The sequence below is a fragment of the Callospermophilus lateralis genome, chromosome 5 (genome assembly GCF_048772815.1).
Source record: "Callospermophilus lateralis isolate mCalLat2 chromosome 5, mCalLat2.hap1, whole genome shotgun sequence".
Lineage (NCBI taxonomy): Eukaryota > Metazoa > Chordata > Mammalia > Rodentia > Sciuridae > Callospermophilus > Callospermophilus lateralis.
Genome location: NC_135309.1, coordinates 130,873,945 through 130,894,315, shown reverse-complemented (window position 1 = coordinate 130,894,315; position 20,371 = coordinate 130,873,945). Strand labels below are relative to the sequence as shown.

The 20,371-nt window shown below is 42.5% G+C and overlaps 1 protein-coding gene across 1 annotated transcript in view; it reads left to right on the top strand.

Annotated features, from left to right (window-relative positions):
* Nucleotides 1–20,371, top strand: part of Myo10 (myosin X) — a 206,216-nt gene that overhangs the window by 35,500 nt on the left and 150,345 nt on the right. The window contains exon 2 of the mRNA XM_076857320.2: nucleotides 8,164–8,262. Coding sequence (XP_076713435.2) covers nucleotides 8,164–8,262 — 99 coding nt within the window. The remainder of the gene's footprint in view (nucleotides 1–8,163; nucleotides 8,263–20,371) is intronic.

Here is a 20,371-nt window from a genome sequence, read left to right as displayed (position 1 = left end):
GAAGTTAATATGTATGTGACAGGAATGAGAAATAGCTGTTTCGAGTGTCTTTACCTCCTACTGGGCTCTTGGGTCATTCATTTTTATGAAGTAACAACAAAACCCTGTTCTGAGTAAGTTTGTGTATTTTTTTCTAAAGACAGATGGTAGCCAGAGCACAGCCAGGATTTCATTAAGATAATCCTATCACTTTTGTTTATTTGTGGTTTTTTTTTTTTTTTTTAAAGATGGTTCTTGTTGAGAAAGGACAATCAACTAGGAAGCAAGAGGCCAGGGACTTCTGCTGTGTTTCACGCAGAGTGTGAACATCCCAAGGTCCTTTATTGCCCTTTCTGTTCTGTGGAAGGATGGAACACGGCTCTCATTGCCCTGGGTCCCTTCAAGAGGATTTCCCACAGATTTTAGAGAGTTTTTAGAACAGTTTTATACATTTTATAAAAACCACATGTCCTGCTTCTTATCTTACATGATTATTCCCTGCAGAGCTAAGCAACCGGTCAGGGAGAGTGTTAGAATGGGCAGAGTTTACCCCTATGCTCTTTATGGCCAGAACAATTTTATGTACTGGTAAATCTTTCTCAGTGCCTAGCAAAAGTATCTGTTGGAAAGATGAGCAGGTCGAAGGAGGAGTCATCGGTGGGTGGAGCCATTTATGGATGGATGAATGAGTTTTAGATGTGTTCATTGATGATCGGTTAATTCTTAGGTGGAATAATAGATTTTGTTTCTCGATCGTATTCCTGCAGGTTTTGAGATGATCTCAGCAATTTGGAGACGTTTATTTTCTGGGATTATTTGTTGTAATTTAGTTGCTGTGATTTAAAAGAGTCGCTGTGTTGTAAGTAAGTGTTGTAAGGAATTGTGAGGAGGGTGAGGAAAATCAAAATATAAGAACCAGGACTAAATTAGTTGGCGTGGTGGAACCCCATCACCGTGGGAATCAACTTTAGGCTACACAATCACACATTCATAATTTAGGCATCTCGCCCTTTGGCATAGTTCAATTTGGGTTTGGCTTTGGGAGTGTGGGAAGCCAACGAACCCTTGTATCTCTACCTGGGGAACATTGAGCAGTCTGGTAGTTAATTGGTAGAGAAAGAAGACCCTTTACTGTTTTCTTTCCTTTCCCCCTCCTTTTTTACCTCGTGCTAGCCACATACTTTTTCTGATATCCTCTGAGTGGAAGCTGCTCATCCTGGTCGCTGACAGTGGTGACAGCTTGTGACATTATTGGCAGGATAGCTGGAAAGAATGGAAGTCACGTGATCCTCATCAGGCGCACTAGAGAGCTGGGACAGATGGTGGGTCAAAGTCATCTGTGAACTTTATAATAATGAATTCAGGCAAGCCTGCCTCAGTTTACAGCTGACTGTACTTTTTAGGTGTGTTTGTGGGTTGGCTGGTTGTGCAACACTTGGTCAGCTGTGTTATCAGTAACCCTTAAGTCCATAGGCAAGCCAAGAAGTGGTAATGATGATGATATAGTTAAAAGCTGCAAACACAGTGTAGCTACAAATAATGAAAATACATTCCTTATAAAAGTGTGTAGTACTTTGGCAATACTCTTTAGACTTCTGTAGGACAGTCTGAAGAGTTACCAACACTTCTGGCCTACTTTTTGGTGTGGGGAGGTTATGTCTGTGATCTCATTTTAAAACAGAATGTCAGCAACACATTTTCCCTCTGGAATTTAACGGCAGCATCGGTTCCAATGGGCATGGAACAGCTGTCCTTGGGCTGCCTATATAGAAAACAAACCCCTGCCATTGCTCCATGACAACAGGAAGATGGGACAAACTTGGGCTCCTCGAACCACGTATTTCCAGCATTGCCAGCTGTGTGCTTCCAAAGCTCCCCACGGGAGCCTCATCTGATTACATTCCCCTCCTCAGAAGTGGTGCAGGGTGGCACTTCAGCCTGACACCCAGGTGCCTTCTGCATCCCTTACCTAAACCTAAAACCACCCGGATTCCATTCAGAGCCAGTGCAGCCACAGGCTGAGTTTACACCTTTTTCTTCGGAATCTGAGTCAGTTGTCCACAAATGATTGCCAGCCTCAGGTCCAGAACCTACAGCTAGAAGACAAGGAAATGAGTCAGAGGCTGACGTAGCCATAGCCCTTGTGGGTCCTGCTTGTTTGTGTGCTGAGTGGCAAGGGTATGTAAAGACCACCCACTGCGACTGAGATGCCTGGGCGTCAGGCCCAGGGAGCTGGGGAGGGTGCCTGTCACCTCACTCTCTTTGCTGGTCCCTGCTGAGGTGGAGAAGGGCCATCTCAGCAGGGGCGAAGGCTTAGACTTTGCCTTTGGCTTCCAATCCCCCCCACCCCACTCTGTCCAGGGCAGCATTTTTCATGACTATTTCATGGGAGTGATTTTGCGCTTCACTTTGCTCCTCTCCATTCTTGTCTGCACCAAGTCACACTTTCTGCATTGGGGTTTGCAAGATTTGGGGGGGCTAAAGTTAAAGAGCACGGTGGTCATGCTGTGTCATAGTCTTAGTCAACTTCATGGGAACATTAAAAGTCAGCTCTATTTGAAAACAGAGCCCAACCGGCAGAGAGGAAGACTAGGAGACAGTCCCTTTGACACTGCCATCAGGCCATCGACCCCTTGTCCTTTTCCCTTGTGTTTGTCAAAGGGTTTGAATTATGCTGCAGCGGCATGCCCTCAGTGCTGTGTGCACCCAGCTTTAATGCTGCCGGAAATTAGACCTGCCCCAGGTGTGCTTTATCTGGACAGAGCCTGCTTCATGAGGTTGTTGAAATTCATAGAACTTAGAAAGTGGAGTCTGCTTGCAATTAATTAGGTCACTCTCAATGAATGGCTTGGAAACTCCCTCCGTCTGACCAAGACTCCAGAATTTTGTATTACTCTAGAACAGTGGTTTTCAACTAGGATGACCCCCTTCACCCCCAACAAAGAATTATCTAGCCCACAGTATAAATAGTGCCAAGGTTGAGAAACCTGTATTAGAACTTTTACTTGTAAAAGCCATATGTCCCTTGATACAGATTTGAGCGATAAGAATTAGAGAAAAACACCTGATAAATTGGAAAGGAATATCTCATTTCCTACAAGTGGAAAAGAGGGAGATTGTAAAAGCAGAAAAAGTGCTATTTTAGTCTGTACTATTATAATATATCACCCACATCCAGTTTCTGGAATTCATCAAGAACCCCCCCACTCCCAGTGCTTCTACACCAGAGATCTTCTGAGCCAGGTTGTTATAGGCAAAAATACACTTTCTTTTGGTGGCTAAATTAATACAGATTTAAATAACCATATTAGTTCTCACATCCATTCTAAAACTCTTTGATCTTTGAATTAAACAACAACAACAACACAAGAAAATACAGACCACATTTCAGGAGCAAATTATGACTTTATCTTGTAGGTTGCAAGAGAATCTTGAACTGTACTACTTACCATGGGCCATGTGAGCTGGTGCAGGGGACTAGGGGATCTGGAACCCTGTCCTGGGTCTGAGACTGAGATGTCTGCTTGGCTAAAGGATGTTCTCTTTTTTGTGAGTCTGTTTAGAACATGTCACATAACGTGGTGGTCTCATCTCCCTTTAGAGTTGTTTCTTTACCTCATTTGTAAACTCCCTCCACCTCAGGAAGGTCATTTTTTTTTTAAATCAAAAGAAGTAGATTCGTTTTTTAAAGGTAAATAGTAGGCTGAAATCTCTAGTTGAGATAATGTTCTTTTTATCTTAAAGCAGGAACTTTATGTGTAATGAGCCAGAAGGTCAATATTCTAGGACTGGTGCAAGGACTTCACTTTGCTGATGAATGCCTGGGGGCGGGGAACTGCCAGTCATAAGGCATTTGGCCAGGAGTTATATTTTCCATTGGAGGGGGGGGAAAGGGGGAGTTAAAAATTGGAGACAATGATACAGCCTCCTTAATGTCATCCTTTGCCTGGGACCCTTAACTTGGGCAAGTATCTCAGATGGTCTCCTAGCCCCCTAGTCTGTTTTAATGGAGAGCAGGGACTCAATTCAGTATGGGACCTTAAGAGGTTTACTATAGCTTTTGTCCCTTTACTTACGTCATTTTAGATATTTTTTCTTTCCTTTTTTTTTTTTTTTTTGTGTGTGTGTTTGTGTGTGTGTGTGTGTGTGTGTGTGTGTGTGTGTGTTGGGGGCAGAGGAGCCGGAATATGTTTCTTGAAACTGCAATTGCTCAATTATAAAAACGAAATTTTTTTTTTTTTCTCCCTGCTGTGGATGTTCATATACAGCTGAGAAGTATATAGGAAAGTAAAAAATTTTTAAAGTTTAGATGACTTGAAACAATCAAGGTTAAGTGCATAATTGAATGGTTTTTTAGTACCTTTAGGCAGCGGTGCAGCCATGACCACAGTCCACATTTAGAAAATCTCCCTCACCCTCAAAAGCTTCTTTTTCCTCATTTGGTCGTTGTCGCTCCTATTCCTAACTCTGGGCCCATTCATCTACGGTCTTTGTCTGTGGATTTCCCTTTTCCAGAAGTTTCATTAAATGGAAACCTACAGTATGTGGTCTTTGTGTCTGGCTGCTTTGACTCACTATAATGTTTTGGAGGTTTGTCCTTATTAGATAACGTATTGGAACTTCCCAGTGGTTTTGTTGTTGTTGTTGTTGTTGTTTTAACTGAGAAATTCCATTATGTAGTTTCACTGCATTTTATTTGTCTCTACCAGTTAATAGACATTTAAATTTTTTCCAGTATTTGGCAATTATAAATAATGTCGCTGTGAATATTTGATGAGGTGTAGCTAAGGAGTTGAATTGTTGGGCCATATGTCTAGCTTTTTAAAGAAATTGCCCAGCTAGCCAGGTGCAGTGGTATACATCTGCAACCCCAGTGACTCCGGCGGCCCAGGCAGGAGGATCACAAGTTCAAGGCCAGTCTCAGCAACTTAGTGTGAGACGTTGTCTCAAAATAAAAAATTAAAAGGGCTGGGGATGTAGCTCAGTGATGGAGCATCCCTGGGTCCAGTCCCCAGTACCAAAAAAGAGACAGAAAAAAAGAAATTGCCAAACTTATATTCCCACCAGTTTCTCTACATCTTCACCAACATTTGGTAGAGTCCGTCTTTTTTATTATAGCCAGGAAATCATTTGTTGGCCATAGGAAATTGAACCTCTGTGAACCTCACTTAGAAGAAAGGGGTGTTATTACTTGTCTCTCTGTCTTACAGGGTGTGCTCTAAAGATCAAAGGAGATAGGAATTTATGTGCAAGCACTTTGTATTGCAAAAATGTTACTGGTCATTATGTATGGAAAAGTTTTTAGTTATTAAATTGAACACTCACATATCTGTCTAAGAGAGAGATGAAAACTTGTCCAAGTTTTAATAAAACATGTGTGTTAGGCTTAAACATGTTCCACTTGCTTATAAAGGCAATTTTGACTAAATTGTGAGCTTTCTCCATATGTTAGGGTGCCTGTATTGTATATTAAATTATCAGCCTTATTTAACAATGAAAGAATATAATGGTTTGCATGTGGTGGGCAAAGTTTTCTTCCCCACTCAAACTTGGATGATCTGGTAAATGTCTGCCTGTGACTTCAATTTCAGATGCTTGTGGGTGGCCTCTTTTGGACCTGGGCATGTGTGCTCTGTTCTAATAGAATAGAAGTAGAAAGACTGGGGGCTCAGAGAAGCCGCCAAGAACAATCTGTGCAAAAATATCCAATTTCAGTGGTTTTACTTTGCAATCCTGATTCTGTGAAAATTATGTTTATACACTTTCAAAGAACAAAAAGAGAGTGTTCTGAATGCATTTCCTTTCTTCCTTGTGGAAGACAACTGTTTATTATGGACTGGGGGAACTGATCAGTGGGCTCTGGGGTGGAATTCTCATAAAACCTTGTTATCAGCAGCTCTTCACGCCTGTGAAAAAGACCTTTGGACGCAGAAGCTGAGGTGTATGTTTGAGTATGTAGCACTGTGTCAACAAAGGGCTTTTAGTGCTTTCAAAGGAGAAGGTGAAGAGAATCTAATAAGGGAAAAAAACACATGCTGGACTAAGAGTATGTCACGTGTGGCCTCTGGAAGTCGGAAGGTTTATGTGAATCCTGGTGATGATTTGTACTCATTTACTAATATTATATGATAAAATCATAGTTTCATTCTGACTTAATTGACAGTTTTAATGAAGTGGAGAATAGGTGTGTGAAATCCTTTTTGATGGAAATGGTGCTAATGATGGTCAGAATTAAACAGGAATCTGTGGACCCAGGGTTCTGGGATGGAGGTGCATTGTGAATTTTGCTTCATGACTTTCACCTAATGAGTAACAACTCTCACCTCATAAGGCTTTGGGAATTTCCCAAAGTGGGAGCGTGCGTGTGCGCGTTTGGAGGTATTTCAAACTTTCAGTGTTTCAGTGAATTAAAAAGAAGATGAATTTAAAAGGAGATGAATTAAAAAGAAGATGAATGAAGGCATTCAGGAACTTGGAAGTCTTTCTCTAGACAGTTATAGATAATGCGGTTAGGGTATTGAGTGACATTTGAGAGAGTGGCCTTGGCGCTGTCTGAAGTCACTGTTCTCTTTGGAAGCAGCTGTTTGCTAATAAAGAAATTAGGACTGACAGTCTATTTTAAGTGTCATTCTTTCCATGTGTTACCAGCGTCTCAGCCTGAAGCCAGAGTCAGAGGGACGTGACTGGTCAAGGGGAAGTGGGAATTTGGCCCCTGTTGGTGTTAATGTGTGTTCTCTAAATAGGCAGCCTGCAGGATTTTAAGTAGAAACACGTATTCATTTTTGATGCTCTCTTAGTGGGGAATTCCAACCATCTTAGGGAGATGGGTAAAGAACTATGGATGGGGGATGGGGTAAACAACTCAGACTCCCCATAACCCTGGGAATTGAATGTCTGTGGGGAGGAGTGGCTGGTAAAGAATTGGGGTGCTGGGAGAGCCTCTAAACTCACTGAGGAATTAGGTGGGCCAGTTCGTGGGGAAAAGAGTTTTAACCTTGGCACCTCCAGCCCCCTCTGTCTTCTTGGAAATGCTTGCAGAACCTCCTGAGCAAGTGGCCCCTCCTTCTGGGACCCCAGGGTCTAGCTAGGTGGCCACAAATGCTTTCATGGAACTCAAGGTTGACTAATAGGGATCCTGAGTATGACAGCAAACATTTTAGGTCCTTGACTGAGGGAGTTAAACAAGGTCCTCATTGGCACAAGGGAAAGAACTATTAAGTCTAAATTTTATATCTTCTGACATTTCCTTTTTAGGAGGACAGGAGAGAATAGTTAAGTGAGAAAACTGTCCAGGCAAGGCGACCTCTTTGTTGTGGTCTTCCAATTGTTGGCAGATTCACGAATGCATTTTATGTATGAATTATGTGAAGGAGACAGAATCAGTGTGATGTGTGAAAAGAGCATGGGATTAGGAATTGGAGAAGCTTGATTTGAGACCTGCCTGGGTCGCTGCTCATTTATCTAGTGGGAAAATTCTTAAAAATGGAAATGGAATCAGTGCCAAAAAATATGGCCAAAATGCTAAGTTGCAGAAGTTACAATCTTTTGCCCTCCGTGGTGGAATTCTAACAAATTTCATACTTGAGTTCTTTAGTCCCTCTTTTGGAGATTTCAATTGACATGTAGATTTTTGCACCAGTGGGGTGTCAATGGAATGGTCTGATGTCCTCAAAGGAGACTAGTGTGTGTGATCTGGGAAGACAGGAGCCACCAGAAGGCTTTCAGAGAGGTGTTGTGACCTTGTCAAACCTCCTGTGTGGAGCCTGGCTGCCTGGTTCAGGTTCTCTGTCAGTGCTGTTGATTATTGGTGTTGGGCTAATTACTTTACCTGCGGTCCTTAGTTTCTCCACCTATAAAATGGGAGAGATGGTGGTGCCTGCCCATAGGGTGCTTGTGAGAGTGGAATTCAGTCATTTAGAAGAATCACTCACACACCGGGAGTGCAGGGGCTGCAGTTTTCCTGCTTTCTCTGTCAAGCAGGATTCTTGTCACACTGTGGATAGGAAGGGCTGTGGACCATGCTCTGTGAAGGTTTCTTCTTTTCTTGGGAAGACATTTTCTTTTCAAAAAGATTTTTTTTTTTTTTTTTTTAAGCCATGTAGGGTCATGGTAGTTTTGAGAATGGTGTTTTGCCATAAAATACAAGCCAAACTCATAGTTAAATGATGTTTGTTTTGCTTACAGGGAACACGGGTCTGGCTGAAGGAAAATGGCCAGCATTTCCCAAGTACTGTAAATTCCTGTGCAGAGGGCGTCGTCGTCTTCCAGACAGACTATGGTCAGGTAAGAGCCAGTTCCTGAACTTCCACATCTGCCTTGGGTCACCCAAGGGCAATGTGCTGTCCCCCAAACCCCCTTCCTCACCACACACCTTGAAGTTTTGTCTCCGTGATGAGTTAAAATCCCAGAGGACATGTAGAATGTATACATAGTGCCTACACAGATGAGATACAGTCCCCAAGTGTCCCCACCAGAATACCATCGACATGGTGGCCTATAAAGAATAGAAATCTATTTCTCGTGGTTCTAGAGCGGAAGAGTTCAAGATCAAGCGCCAACTGGTTCTGTGTCTGGGGAGAGCCCTGCTCCCAGGTGCATTCTTGCTGTGTCCTTGATGCTGGAAGGGGCAAGGCAGCTTACCCAGGTCTCTTCTATAAAAGCCCAAATCCCATTTCTGAGGACTCCCCTGTCATGTTCTAATACTCCACAAAGGCTTTACCTTCCAATAGCATGGCATTGGGTCGGGGGGTAAGATTTCAACACATGAACTGGGATGATTCAGTCCATAACCTAGAATGAATAATACTGGCAGGTCAGAAAGCAGTGGGGTGGGGGGGGCAAAGGAAAGATGCATCCTTCCTGGGCATTCCCCCAGTGACTCACCCCTCCAGCCACACCCCCACCTACATACGTGTCAGTCATTCAAATTAGGCTGGATTGATGAGGTTACAAATTTCAAAATCTAATCACTTTATCTCTTAACAGTTCTGCATTAACACAGCAGCTTTTGGAGGGACACTTCATATCCAAATCATAGCACATGTTCACTTTAAATTTCATTTCACTCTAAAATTTAAAATACTACAGGTTAAAGCTAGGAATACAGAGAATCAAAATGCTCCCTTTAACTCGTAATTATACTTTCTGAAGTATTTGCAAATGGAAGGGAAAAATGAGCAAATAACATGGCTCTCTCAGTTTGTAGAAAAATATGCATTGGTGGGGGTAAGATTTTAAGACCTGTACTGGGATGTGTTGAAATCTGGGCTCTGGGCTCCACATCACACAGGCTGGACAGCACACATCCTGAAGTTCAAGATTAATCCTTCTTAGTGCGGACAGAATTTTGAAAGAGGAGATTTTTAAAAATACCATTGTTCTTCAGAGTACAGATAGAGGTAAAAGACCCACCTTTGCCAAAGGGTAAAATTCAAGACAACACTGAACATAGTCTTTTCTGGAATGTTCAGGAGGTGCAGTGGCCGTCATTGCATCTTGTAGAGCTGAGTAATAAGTTCTAAATTAGGTTTTTCACTTGAAGGGATGGGACTATTATCTTTTTCTGTAAAGAGTCTCATATGATTGCTCCAAAATAGCTTAGTGATATCAGTTTATCTAAATCGTATTTGAAGGGTAGTTATTTAATTTACCCTCGTGAACTTCATCAAGGCTCCTCCTCGGTGTGATGATTGCATTTCATTTTCTGTTTGAATTGTCTTTATTTGGGGTCTTCCAAAATACTTACTGGTTGGGGATTTAAACCCAAATCTATAAGTCATTGTCCTTCTTCAACCCCTTCTCTTTTCATTTGCAACAAATATGATCATATTTTATTTTAAAAGTTATTTTTCTCGTTTTATTAATCCCTCCAAAAATCATTAGATCACCCTATTCTATCAAGTTGTCCCCACCCCTAAGAAAGTTCCCCTTGTTCAAGCCACACAGGAAACAGTACTAATCACTTGTAATCACAGCTCTTGTTTAAAGCTGGCTCTAACCCTTTTGGTTTGACCTGCTTATTTTGACTTCTTGGAGTCAATGCTATGGACCTAATTTTATAAAGCCTGAGAATGGTTTAGTTAGTGGGGTGACTTTCGTCAGTTTTTGCTGTCCTCACACCACACTTTCTGCCCTGTCTCGATGCTTTTTTTTTTTCTTTCTTTCTTTCTTTTTTGTTTTTCTCTCTGGGCTTTGCCTCTTGGTGACTTGTTATGGGCAGCCTTTTGACTTCCTCATACCTTCTCACTACACCATCTGTTGTTTCCTGGAGAAATCTCCCTGAGCCTGTCAAAAGCTGGAAATGGACAGTGGGGGGCAGCCCAGCATGTGTCAGATTTTAGAGCAGACCCTGCCAGTGATCGGGATTTGGAAAACTGGAGCTCAGTGACTTCACCCATAGGTGGACAGCAGTCAGATCTGACTGGAGGGAAAGTGGCGGGTCCTCACTGTCTCAGCGGAATGCCTGCTTTCCTAGCAGCCAGGAAGCTGCATTCCAGGCTTCAGGCTCAGCCAGCTGTTGGGTGGAGGCAGCTGCCTGGGTAGAGTAGAGGCAGGAGAATGGTCTTACCCACCAACTCTTAGGAGCCTGGAACAGGAAGTGAGTGAGCAGCAGCTGGTGAGGCCCCACAAGGGATAGCAAGCAGGAGAGGCCCCTGGGGCAGCTCCAGCCCTGGGAAGCGCTGCTGGGTGATGAACTGTGGGGCGAAGGGGAGACCAGCCGGGAGACAGCAGGACTTGTGAAGATGGAGGAAACGGAGTTTGAGGACAACAATTATGATGCCAAAATGGTGTCATGAGGATACAGTGACTCAGAGCCAAAGAGTGGGACAAAGAGGACAGTTCCCCTTGATATTGTTATTAATATATTTTATTATATGTGATTTTTTTAAAGTTTATTTTATTCCTTCAGACTTACTTTCCTCCTTCCTTCCTTCCTTCCTTCCTTCCTTCCTTCCTTCCTTCCTTCCTTCCTTCCTTCCTTCCTTCCTTCTTTCTTCTTAATAGGAGTGACTTACCCATTTTTTTTCTCAAAAGGGAAGAAACATAAGATTGTGGGGGGTTTTGGTCCATAATAGCTTCTCAAGTCTTGGATGTCTCCTGTATTTCAGTTGCTGCTTCCAATGAAGTCAGCCTATGGATTTCAGTCTGTGAAACTGTCATTCTTAGGGTCAAAAAGAGTTGAGCAGTAGTTTGTGTGGTTCAGCCTAACAGCATGTAATGGCTCTCCATTTTAATTTTTGCTTTAGTTTATCTGCTTATGATTTGAATGTAAGATTTTTCTAATGACCTACAGTAAAGTTCAACAAAATAGAAAGTTTTTCGCATTCCACTAGGGAGGCAAAGCATATGCAAAGGCCTGTCTTTTAGGGTGCCACTGCCTGCTTTAATTCTGCAGCTGTTGAGTCTGTGTGTTTGCTGACAGCTATCATGTTCTTTTTTGGGCTTTTGCTTTTTCTGGCAATTGTATAGTACAGGATTTGCCATGATTGGTCTCTTCTACAAATGTCCCAAATTGAAGTTGAGAGGAAAATGAATAAATGTACATTTTTTGTCCTTTTTCTTTTTGGTCCTTCTACTATGTATGTGACTTGTTTACTGTGGTATGTATTTATATATAGACTTTATATAAAATATAACCATTTTAACAATTTTTTAACCATTTAAACAATTTTTAGGCATGTAAATTAAGTCTGCATATGGTGTTCTGCATCCATCACCACTATTTCCAAAACATTTGAATCTCCCCAAATAAAAATTTTGAACCCAGTAAGCAGTAACACCCTATTTAACTTATTTTTTAAACTGCTTGCCTCTTAGATACTATTTTTTTTTTTTTTTGGAGCTGTTTTAAAAAAATACTAGCACTTTGGAAATTCTGGTTTGTACCTGTTCTTAAGGAATAGAAAGAAAGATGGTAAAGAAAGATGGCTTTAGACCCAATGCTGGGTTCCCAGAATAGAGAATCTGATAGTCCAATAGGTCTGCCTAGCACAGCTGCCCACTTGGCCCTGGCCACATGCTCTGCATGTGGGGTTGGGCATTGCTACCCTTGTGGGTGGGTAAAGGGCTCTTCTCAATAGGTGGGTGGGCTGTCAAGTCATCCTAAAAGTAGGGACAAATGAGGCACGCAAGTGACAAATGACAGATAATTTTTTTTTCAACTGGATGTATTTGTCTTCTTTCATTGAAATTTTAGTAGGGTCCCATCTGTTATTCCTGGAATCCACATCCCTCAAAACAGTGCGGCTGTATTAAACAGAACACTGAGTTGGGAAGCTCTTGAATTCTATGTGCTTTTCTCACATTTCGCTGTTGCATCCTGGAAATACCCGTTTCTGAGATGGACCTTAAACATCAGCCTGTGGAATTTCTTAGAGTCAGAGGTCTATCCTCTGGGGAATGAACTCCATGGGGACTTGTTTTGCTTTCAAGACTAAGGAAACTACACTTGTCCAACTTCCTTAGTTTTGAGTTTAAAAAAAAAAAAAAAAAAAGTTTTCATACTCTAAAACCCACGTGGTTCTAACTCTCTAGACCTCTTCCAGGAATGCAGTTTGGCATCTGTGGTTGAAAGATGGAAAGTCAAATGTTTCCCTGGGATTATAAAAATTACCCTGGGATTATAGAAAGAAGAAAAAAGAAAAAACTTTGCTTGTTTATTAGTATACTTAGCTCTAGGAAACACATGTCTTTGCTTTCAAAACTGCAGAGCTCTGCATGGGAAGGTCACTTATTGTAACCTGGGAGGAGACTCTTGCTTAAGCAGGCCAATCCTTTGTTGTTCCCTTACCTCCCTGGGAGCCTGGTTCCTGCAGAGATATGTCTGGTTCCCTGCCTTCATTCAGGGGTAGATGTGTCTAGTTCCCCCTTCTTCATTCAGGGGTGAGCACACTGGTATGACCTTCTCAGGAAGATTTCTCAGTCTCCTCAATGAGCCAGGCCTCAACTTCCTATCACATGTGTTTATTTCAGTCTCCTGGTCAAGTCTCTGGGGATGGACACTACTCATTGCTGGGCCTCTAGTACCTAGGTACAGAGCTTGGCCCATGGAGGCAGTCTCCTGCAAATACTGAATGGATGGAAGTCACCCCGTTTGTAATCACCTTGAAGCCAAACAGATCATTAGAATGCTGTGTATTCTGTTAAGACTGTTTCATATGGCTTTTTTTGTTTGTTTTTGTTTTGCTACTGGGGATTTAACTTAGGAGCAATTTACCACTGAGCCATGTCCCCAACCTTTTTTTGTTTTTTATTTTGAGACAGGATCTTAGTAAGTCACTTAGGACCTCACTAAATTGCTGAAGCTGGCCTTGGACTTATGATCCTCTTGTCTCAGCCTCCTGAGCTGTTGGGATTACAGGTATGCACCACTGTGCCCAGCTGTCATTTTAATGAAGAAGTTATAAGCCTTTTTTTTTTTTTTTTTTTTTTTTGAGACAGAGTCTCTGTTACCCAGGCTGGTCTTGAATTTTGGTGCTCAAGCAGTTCTCCCACTTCAATCTGCTGATGCTCAGGGACATTAGGCCAGAAATTATAAATCCTAAAGGACCACAGGTGGTTGAAGGAAGTGCCACATACACAAGCATCATGGTGGAATTTCACTGTATTATTTCTACCCAAGAAGTGGATAAGCCACCTATAGACCATAGGATCAGAATGAAACATAGATAAGGAAGAGAGGCTTTTTCAAGGGAATTATTTCATTTGATAAACTTCTGAAACAGAAAAATTGCATTTCTGTTTCCTGGGGGGAGGGAGTAGATGTTGAGAGTTCAGTTCAAATTCTTTTCTCAGAGTTTGGCGTTTCAAACCTAAGATTGCATTTCCATAATCGTTTACGGTGACAAACGCTATCAGCTAGGTTCGTGTTCTGAGGAATGTGAACTAGACAAACGTCATAGACCTTCACTTGCCAAGGCCACCCCACTGCTGGGATCTGCCATATTTCTAGAACCACCGCACAAACCCTTGAAAAGGCCTCCCTGGTTTCTGTGAACTGTTTCCCTGCTGCTTTACGTTAATCCAGCTTAAGTGGATTTAGAAGCCAGTTTACTCCTGAACCCTTTTTTCTAGAACTTGGCTTTTGTCTTCCTACCCCAGCCACTTTGGACTGAGCAGCTGGGCCCTCCCTGACTGTCCCCCCCACGGGCGGAGAAGGGATTGAATCTGTGATAGCAGAATTTACTGGCCCCAGTGAGGCTCCTGCTGATGGCACACACATAAAAGAGAGAGCAGATGGCCTTTACTGTGGGTCATGACCCTCTTTGGCTTCCTGTCCTCCTCTGGGGCTACTTGTTGATTTTCTGCCTGACGGATCTTCCTGGATCTTGACCTCCATTTCCTCCTGGAATCCACTGAGTGTGCCTCTTCTTCCCAGCACTTGGGCTTGGCCTGCCTGTGCCTCTCATCTCTGGTTGACTTTCAGATTCCAGGCTCAGCTTCTGGGTGGCTCAGCCCATTTGTTCCTGGACAAGCCTGTGGTACATCCACATCTGTCCTGCAAGCAGAAAGTCTTTTGGTTTCCCTTTGCGAATGTCTGAGCATAAGGAGAAGGGTTGATGTCTGGGGCCACGGGCCTCCATTGTTGCTTGCAATTTGGGGATTAGCTTCGCAAATTAAATTTCCTTGTATTTGAAGGCAAATTGGGTACTATCTTGCATTCTTGTACCCATGAATGCTGAAAATTATTAAGGCTAGCCACTTAAGCTCAGACCAGGCTGGAATTTATGACTAGAAGAAATGAAATAGCTGATTAAATCAAACTCGATCCTTTTACTTTGAATATCTACAAATATACCTTTCTTATAAATATCTTTTAGTGAGAAATGTATGCAAAGACCTTATTTAGAAACAAAACAATTCAGAAATTATGTGAATTAGACATAGTATCATTTAATGTTGGGTGGAATTTCAGTGGAAAAAGCAGAGGCAATTTGTTAAATTGGGGCGGTTGTCTGTGAATGGGTTGCATTCCTTTCCAAAAATTCATTTATGGGCCTGGTATTTGGAACAAGTTTTTCCGAAGACTTAGTGATGTTCGTGGTGAGCTGATTACCCAGCCCACCAACAAAGACCTGTTCAGGCATCTGCAGTGCCCCAGAGCCAGGGTGATGCTCAAGCCCGCCATTGCTCAACTCTGACTTTAAAGAAGTGTTCAGGATTCCATTCCAGGACACAGCCACGACATTGGGGACTCCCATTCTTCCTGTGACCCCCTCGCTGGTGAGCAGGGGAAAAGGAGCTCCCTAGTTCTTAGCCGTGTCTTCCTGGTGATCGGTGAGGGCAAGGCCTCATCAGGGTCCACTTTCAGGTGGGTGAATCCGGGCAAGAGGATGCTGTGCCCACTGACATCTTTCTAGCAGGATCACACCAGTGCGTTCCAATCTGTTAGTCCTGTTTAATTCTCTCAGCTTCCCCATGAGGAAGGCATTAGGTAGCCATATGTAAGGATATGGATATCGAAGTAGTCCAAGGGTCCATACTTGCCTATTGTCTGTTTGCATCCAGAGTTGATCATCTTCCTACACAGAGGAATGTGACATAAGAGAGCATGAGGTTGGTGGCTGTGGACTATCGTTGCTCTGTTCATCTTTCCCTCTCTTTGTAGGCTCCAGGGACTTATTCTAGCTGACTTTTGTTTGTGATGACCTTTATGCTTTCTTTTCAAGATGGCAGGTTCCCATCCCATCTCCCCTGTTTTGTTTATTGCTCTGGGAAGATAGAAGGGTTCCATTTCCCCTCAGTGTTTCACGGTCTTGCGTTCATAGCAGCTTCCATGCTGCTTCCCCAGTAGAGTGGTTTTCAGCCCTGATTGTGTATTCTAGTGCACTGGAAAGCTTTAGTAGGGAGCCTTGGCCTTGCCAAAATGATGAAACTGGCATCTCAGGTATGGCTCAGGCCAGGATGGGTTTTTGTTTTTGTTTTTGTTTTTGTACCAGAGGTGTTTAACCAATGAGCCAAACCCCAGCCCCCTTTTTAATATTTTATTTAGAGACCCTGTCACTGAGTTGCTCAGGGCCTCACTAAGTTGCTGAGGCTGGTTTTGAACTCACGATTCTCCTGCCTCAGTCTCCCGAGCTTCTGGGATTACAGGTGTGCACCACGCAGCCCAGCTCAGGGTATGCTTTTATAAAGCATCCAAATTCTGTATAATGAGCAGCCAGGTTCTGAATAGAACTGAATGAGTTATCATTGACTGAAAGACTGTTATCTCAAAATATTACTTTGAAAATTGAAAAAAGCATAATTTTTGCAGTTTGGACTTAGAAGGCACTGGAGTTACCTGAGTTGCTCAACAACTAGGCCTTAGGTTTTCCCAGATAGTTCCTTTACTGAACTTCTTAAACTGTGTGTTAGCTTTTGTTCACTGTGACCAAAGTACTTGACAACAACCACTAGAGGAAGAAAGGTGGATTTTTACTCATTGTTTCAGACTTTGAATCTATGGTTGGCCGGCTGCATTGTCTTGGGCCTGAGTTGAGACAGAGCATCATGGTGGAAGGAAGCAGTGTTCATGGCGGCCAGGAAGCAGAGAAAGACTTTCTAGCTCTGAACTGTGGGGAGTACATTCCTATTGTTTCTGAGCCACCCAGATCATGGCAGTGGATTCTAGCAGCCTCAACAGCCAAGACTGACTTGCTTCTCCCACTTCCCTCCAGTGTTCTCCTGCCCTCCTTGGAGAACCCCCTTCCTGGGCTGGTTGAGAACACAGGGTGAAGAGGGGTGGGTAAACGGGCAGCAGCTGTGGCATGAGAGAGAGAAGCAGGCATATGTCCAGTGGATGCCTAGCTGGTAACTTCTATTTAGGAATGTGTGCTACTTAGAACTGTAGTCAAAGTGTGAATTCTGGCTTTTATTTCAAACTCTCTGATTAGGTAGGGTACTTGTGACAGATAGAACTTTCTAAGGTAACGGAAATGCTTATTGTATTGCTGTATGTGGTTCATCAGGACTGTATGTAACTGAATGCAGATTAAACCCCATATTTCAAAGAAGTAGCATCTAGCTGTTTTGAAGACAACTGTTTATATTGAAACAACATGTGTCATGAAGACGTGATGAAACTCAGTACTTGTGTAATTACTCCTGTGTTTAAGTGAACAGGAGCGGTGGACTACAGCCCTTGCATGCAGCCTGGTTTTTTATGGCCTACGAGCCAAGAATGGTTTTTACATTTTCAAATGTTTGGGAAAAGTCAAAAGAAGAATATTTATGACACATGAAGATTATATGAAACTCCAGTTTAGTAGAGTCACATTGGGATACAGCTGTTCCCATGGCTTGGCCTGTTGTCTGTGAGTGCATTCATGCGACAACAGTGTGGTTGAGGCACAGCGCCCGCAGTACAGACCATCTGCTGCTGTGCAGAAAATGTTTGCTGTCCCTGATCTAAAGGATCACTTTCCCCAGTTGCTTCTGATAGGATATTTAGTGCTGCCTTACAGTGGTCCCCAGTCCTGGCTGTACATTGGACTCATTTGGAGAACTAATAAATGAGGTTTCTGGGCCTCACCCCAGGGTACAGCTTCCCTGGATGTGAGTTCAGGAATCTTTCCACATCCAGCTCAACCAGCCAGTCTGAGGCAATGCTGTGAACTCTTATGACTTGCTAGTAGAACATTCATTGTTAAGCCCCCTCATTTTGTTTTCCCAGTGAGTGGAAATGACTAAGATGGTCAAAGCAGGAAGGTAAAGATAGGAAAAACCCAATTTTCATTTTCTTGCCACAGAGGGCTGTGGCTTTCAAAATTGAACAGGCACTGGCATCCCCTGGAAGACTTGTTAAACCTCTGAATCCTGGGCTTCATCCTAGAGTTCCTGATTTCAGCCAGAGTCTCAGGTGGAGCCTGAACATTTGCATTTCTGCTGGGCTCCCAGGAGCTGTGGATGCTGCTGGTCTGGAAGCCATGCTTTGAAAGCACATTTGTAGGGCTTGGCAGCCTGTATTTTTTTTTTAATCCGTGTTCTAAATAAAAGCATCTGATACACCGTCTTCCTCCCAAAGCACGTTCTTTAAAAACACAGATGGTCACTCACACAGGCCAAGTTACCTTTTTTTGACTGCTGCAGCCATAAAGGAACCAGTGTTGTGTCAGAAACAAGACAGAGTCTGGAGATCTTAGTCTTAAACACTAACACCTGTCAGTGGTTTAGTCTATAACTCGGTGGGTTTTTCTGGGATGGTTTAATGGAGAGCTGCTCCCAGGCACAGCAAAAAGGGAGAAGCCCGTGTGCTGTGTATTAATTCCAGCCCAACACATTTCCAGGGACGGTCTAGGCCTTCTTGGAGTATTTTATAAAGCAAGTCCATTGTGCTTATACACATCCAGTATAAATCTTTCCCTAAAGCTTATTATTAACATGAAGAGTGGCTCTGTTATTAACTCACCTTTTGCCTTTCTAGGTACTACATATTCCTTGTTTTCAGAGCCAGGTGCTACAGCCTGAGGAGAGGGCTTGTCTATTTTGAAGCTGCTGTAGAGCTCCTGAGCTTTCCACATATGGATTTCTGTCTAGTACATTCTTTTCTCCCATTGTTCCTATCAGCTAGCATCAAAGAACAGCAGGCCAGTAACCAGAAAAAAAGCTAGGACTAGGTGAGGCATTCCCTAGGGTAGGAAATGTAAAAGACACTGGCCCAGAGTCATGCATGACCCCCCAGAGTGGGTTCATCCCAGCCATCTTGTCTCACCTGGTCCCTGCCCCATCAGAACCTAGGAGCAAGACTCCCTAGTTCAAGAGAGCCCCTCTGTAGGATCAGACTCAGCTCTTGTTTTGCTCTAAAGGTTCATCAATGACTTTAAACTATTCTAAGGAATTACTCTATTTAAAGAGTTCTTTCTTCAGAGATTCTGCATAAATCTCGGTCCATACATTTCCAAAATTGTTTAAGATGAAATGGCTGAAATGTACATTGCAGTGGGTGAGATATTTTGATTATTCCAATGTATTTTTTGAGGGACAAAAGCATCCTCAAAGGATTTTCTAGATGAAGACTTTATAACAGGTCTTGTGCAATCTCATATAACACTTTAATATTACATTTATAAATTCAGCACATGGCCTGTATTAGAAGCTTCAAATGCAGTGGCTTCATTTCAGAGGGTAAAGTCAGTCTTTAATATAGCTCCTGTTTGGGTGTTCCAAATGGTTCTTGGAATAATTTTGAAATAATTAGTAGTATTCCTGAGTCTTCTAGTGAGGGTAACCGGGTAGCTCACCCTTGAGAATTCAGCAAGTATTTCATTCTCCTGGAATGATCCTCTGTTCTGAAATGGATCCATCTTCCTGCCATGTCAGAGTTCACAGTGTCTAACTCCAAGCATCTGCTTTTGCTCTTGCAAACAGAGCTAATGACAGATGTTAACTGGCTGAGCCCAGAGACAGTCATTCCTGTGACAATGGCTTGGAACATATGCTGTCCCCAGTTTCAGGAAGCTTTTGTAACAAAGGACTCAAAAGAGACCACGCCTCCAGGGAATGTTGCCAGCATGCCTTTGTAAAGGACAAATCCTGTCCGATTAACCTAGTTTCCTTCCCCAAGCAGTGTAGACTAGGGAGGTTGAAATTGCAGTGATTTTTACTTTAGCTTTATTATTAAAGTGATATAAAGTATATTTAGAGTTAAAATTTGAACATAGCTCATTTAAAAGGTTTATTTTTTTCTCTTATTATGCTTCATCAAAGAACTTTAACTTGCCTCGGAAAATAGTATGGTGTTCCTTATAGACATTGCTGGAGGGGGCAATAGTCAGCATCCAAAACCCCACACTTATTTTGGACGTCACCTGTTTGTGACATTTTTGCAATGATGTAAATATGATATAAAATGATTCTTGCCTTATGAGAAGAGTATTCATTACATTCAGAGTATCCATTATTGGCTCATTGCTGTCTTTGATGGAGATTTTTAAAAAGTTCATACATGTTCCTGGAGCAAATGTTAAAAAAGCAATAGTGGCTAAAGCCACTTTTTAGCACTTAGGATTCCATTAGTTAAAAACTTCCTTTCATAAAACTTTTTTTTCGTAAGTTGGAACTGTGGTATGAAATGAAAAGTTTTTTGTTTTTTTTTTTTAATTTAAGCACTTTTTTGCAATATAACTCATATCCCATGTAATTCATCCACTTCATGTACAGTTCAGTGGCTTTTAGTGTATTCAAAGAATCATGTAGTAATCACTACAGTAAAAGTTTTGGATATTTTTATTACTCAAAAAAGAAGTTCTATACCCCTAGACTGTCATCCCCAGCCTACCCAGTATCATCCCTCCAGACCTAAGCAGCCGTCTTCCACAGCTCTGTCTGTTCTTGACATTTCCTTGAGTAGAATCATGCAGTGTATGAACTTTTAGAGCAGGGAGTATAATCCACTGGTGGAGCACTTGCCTGG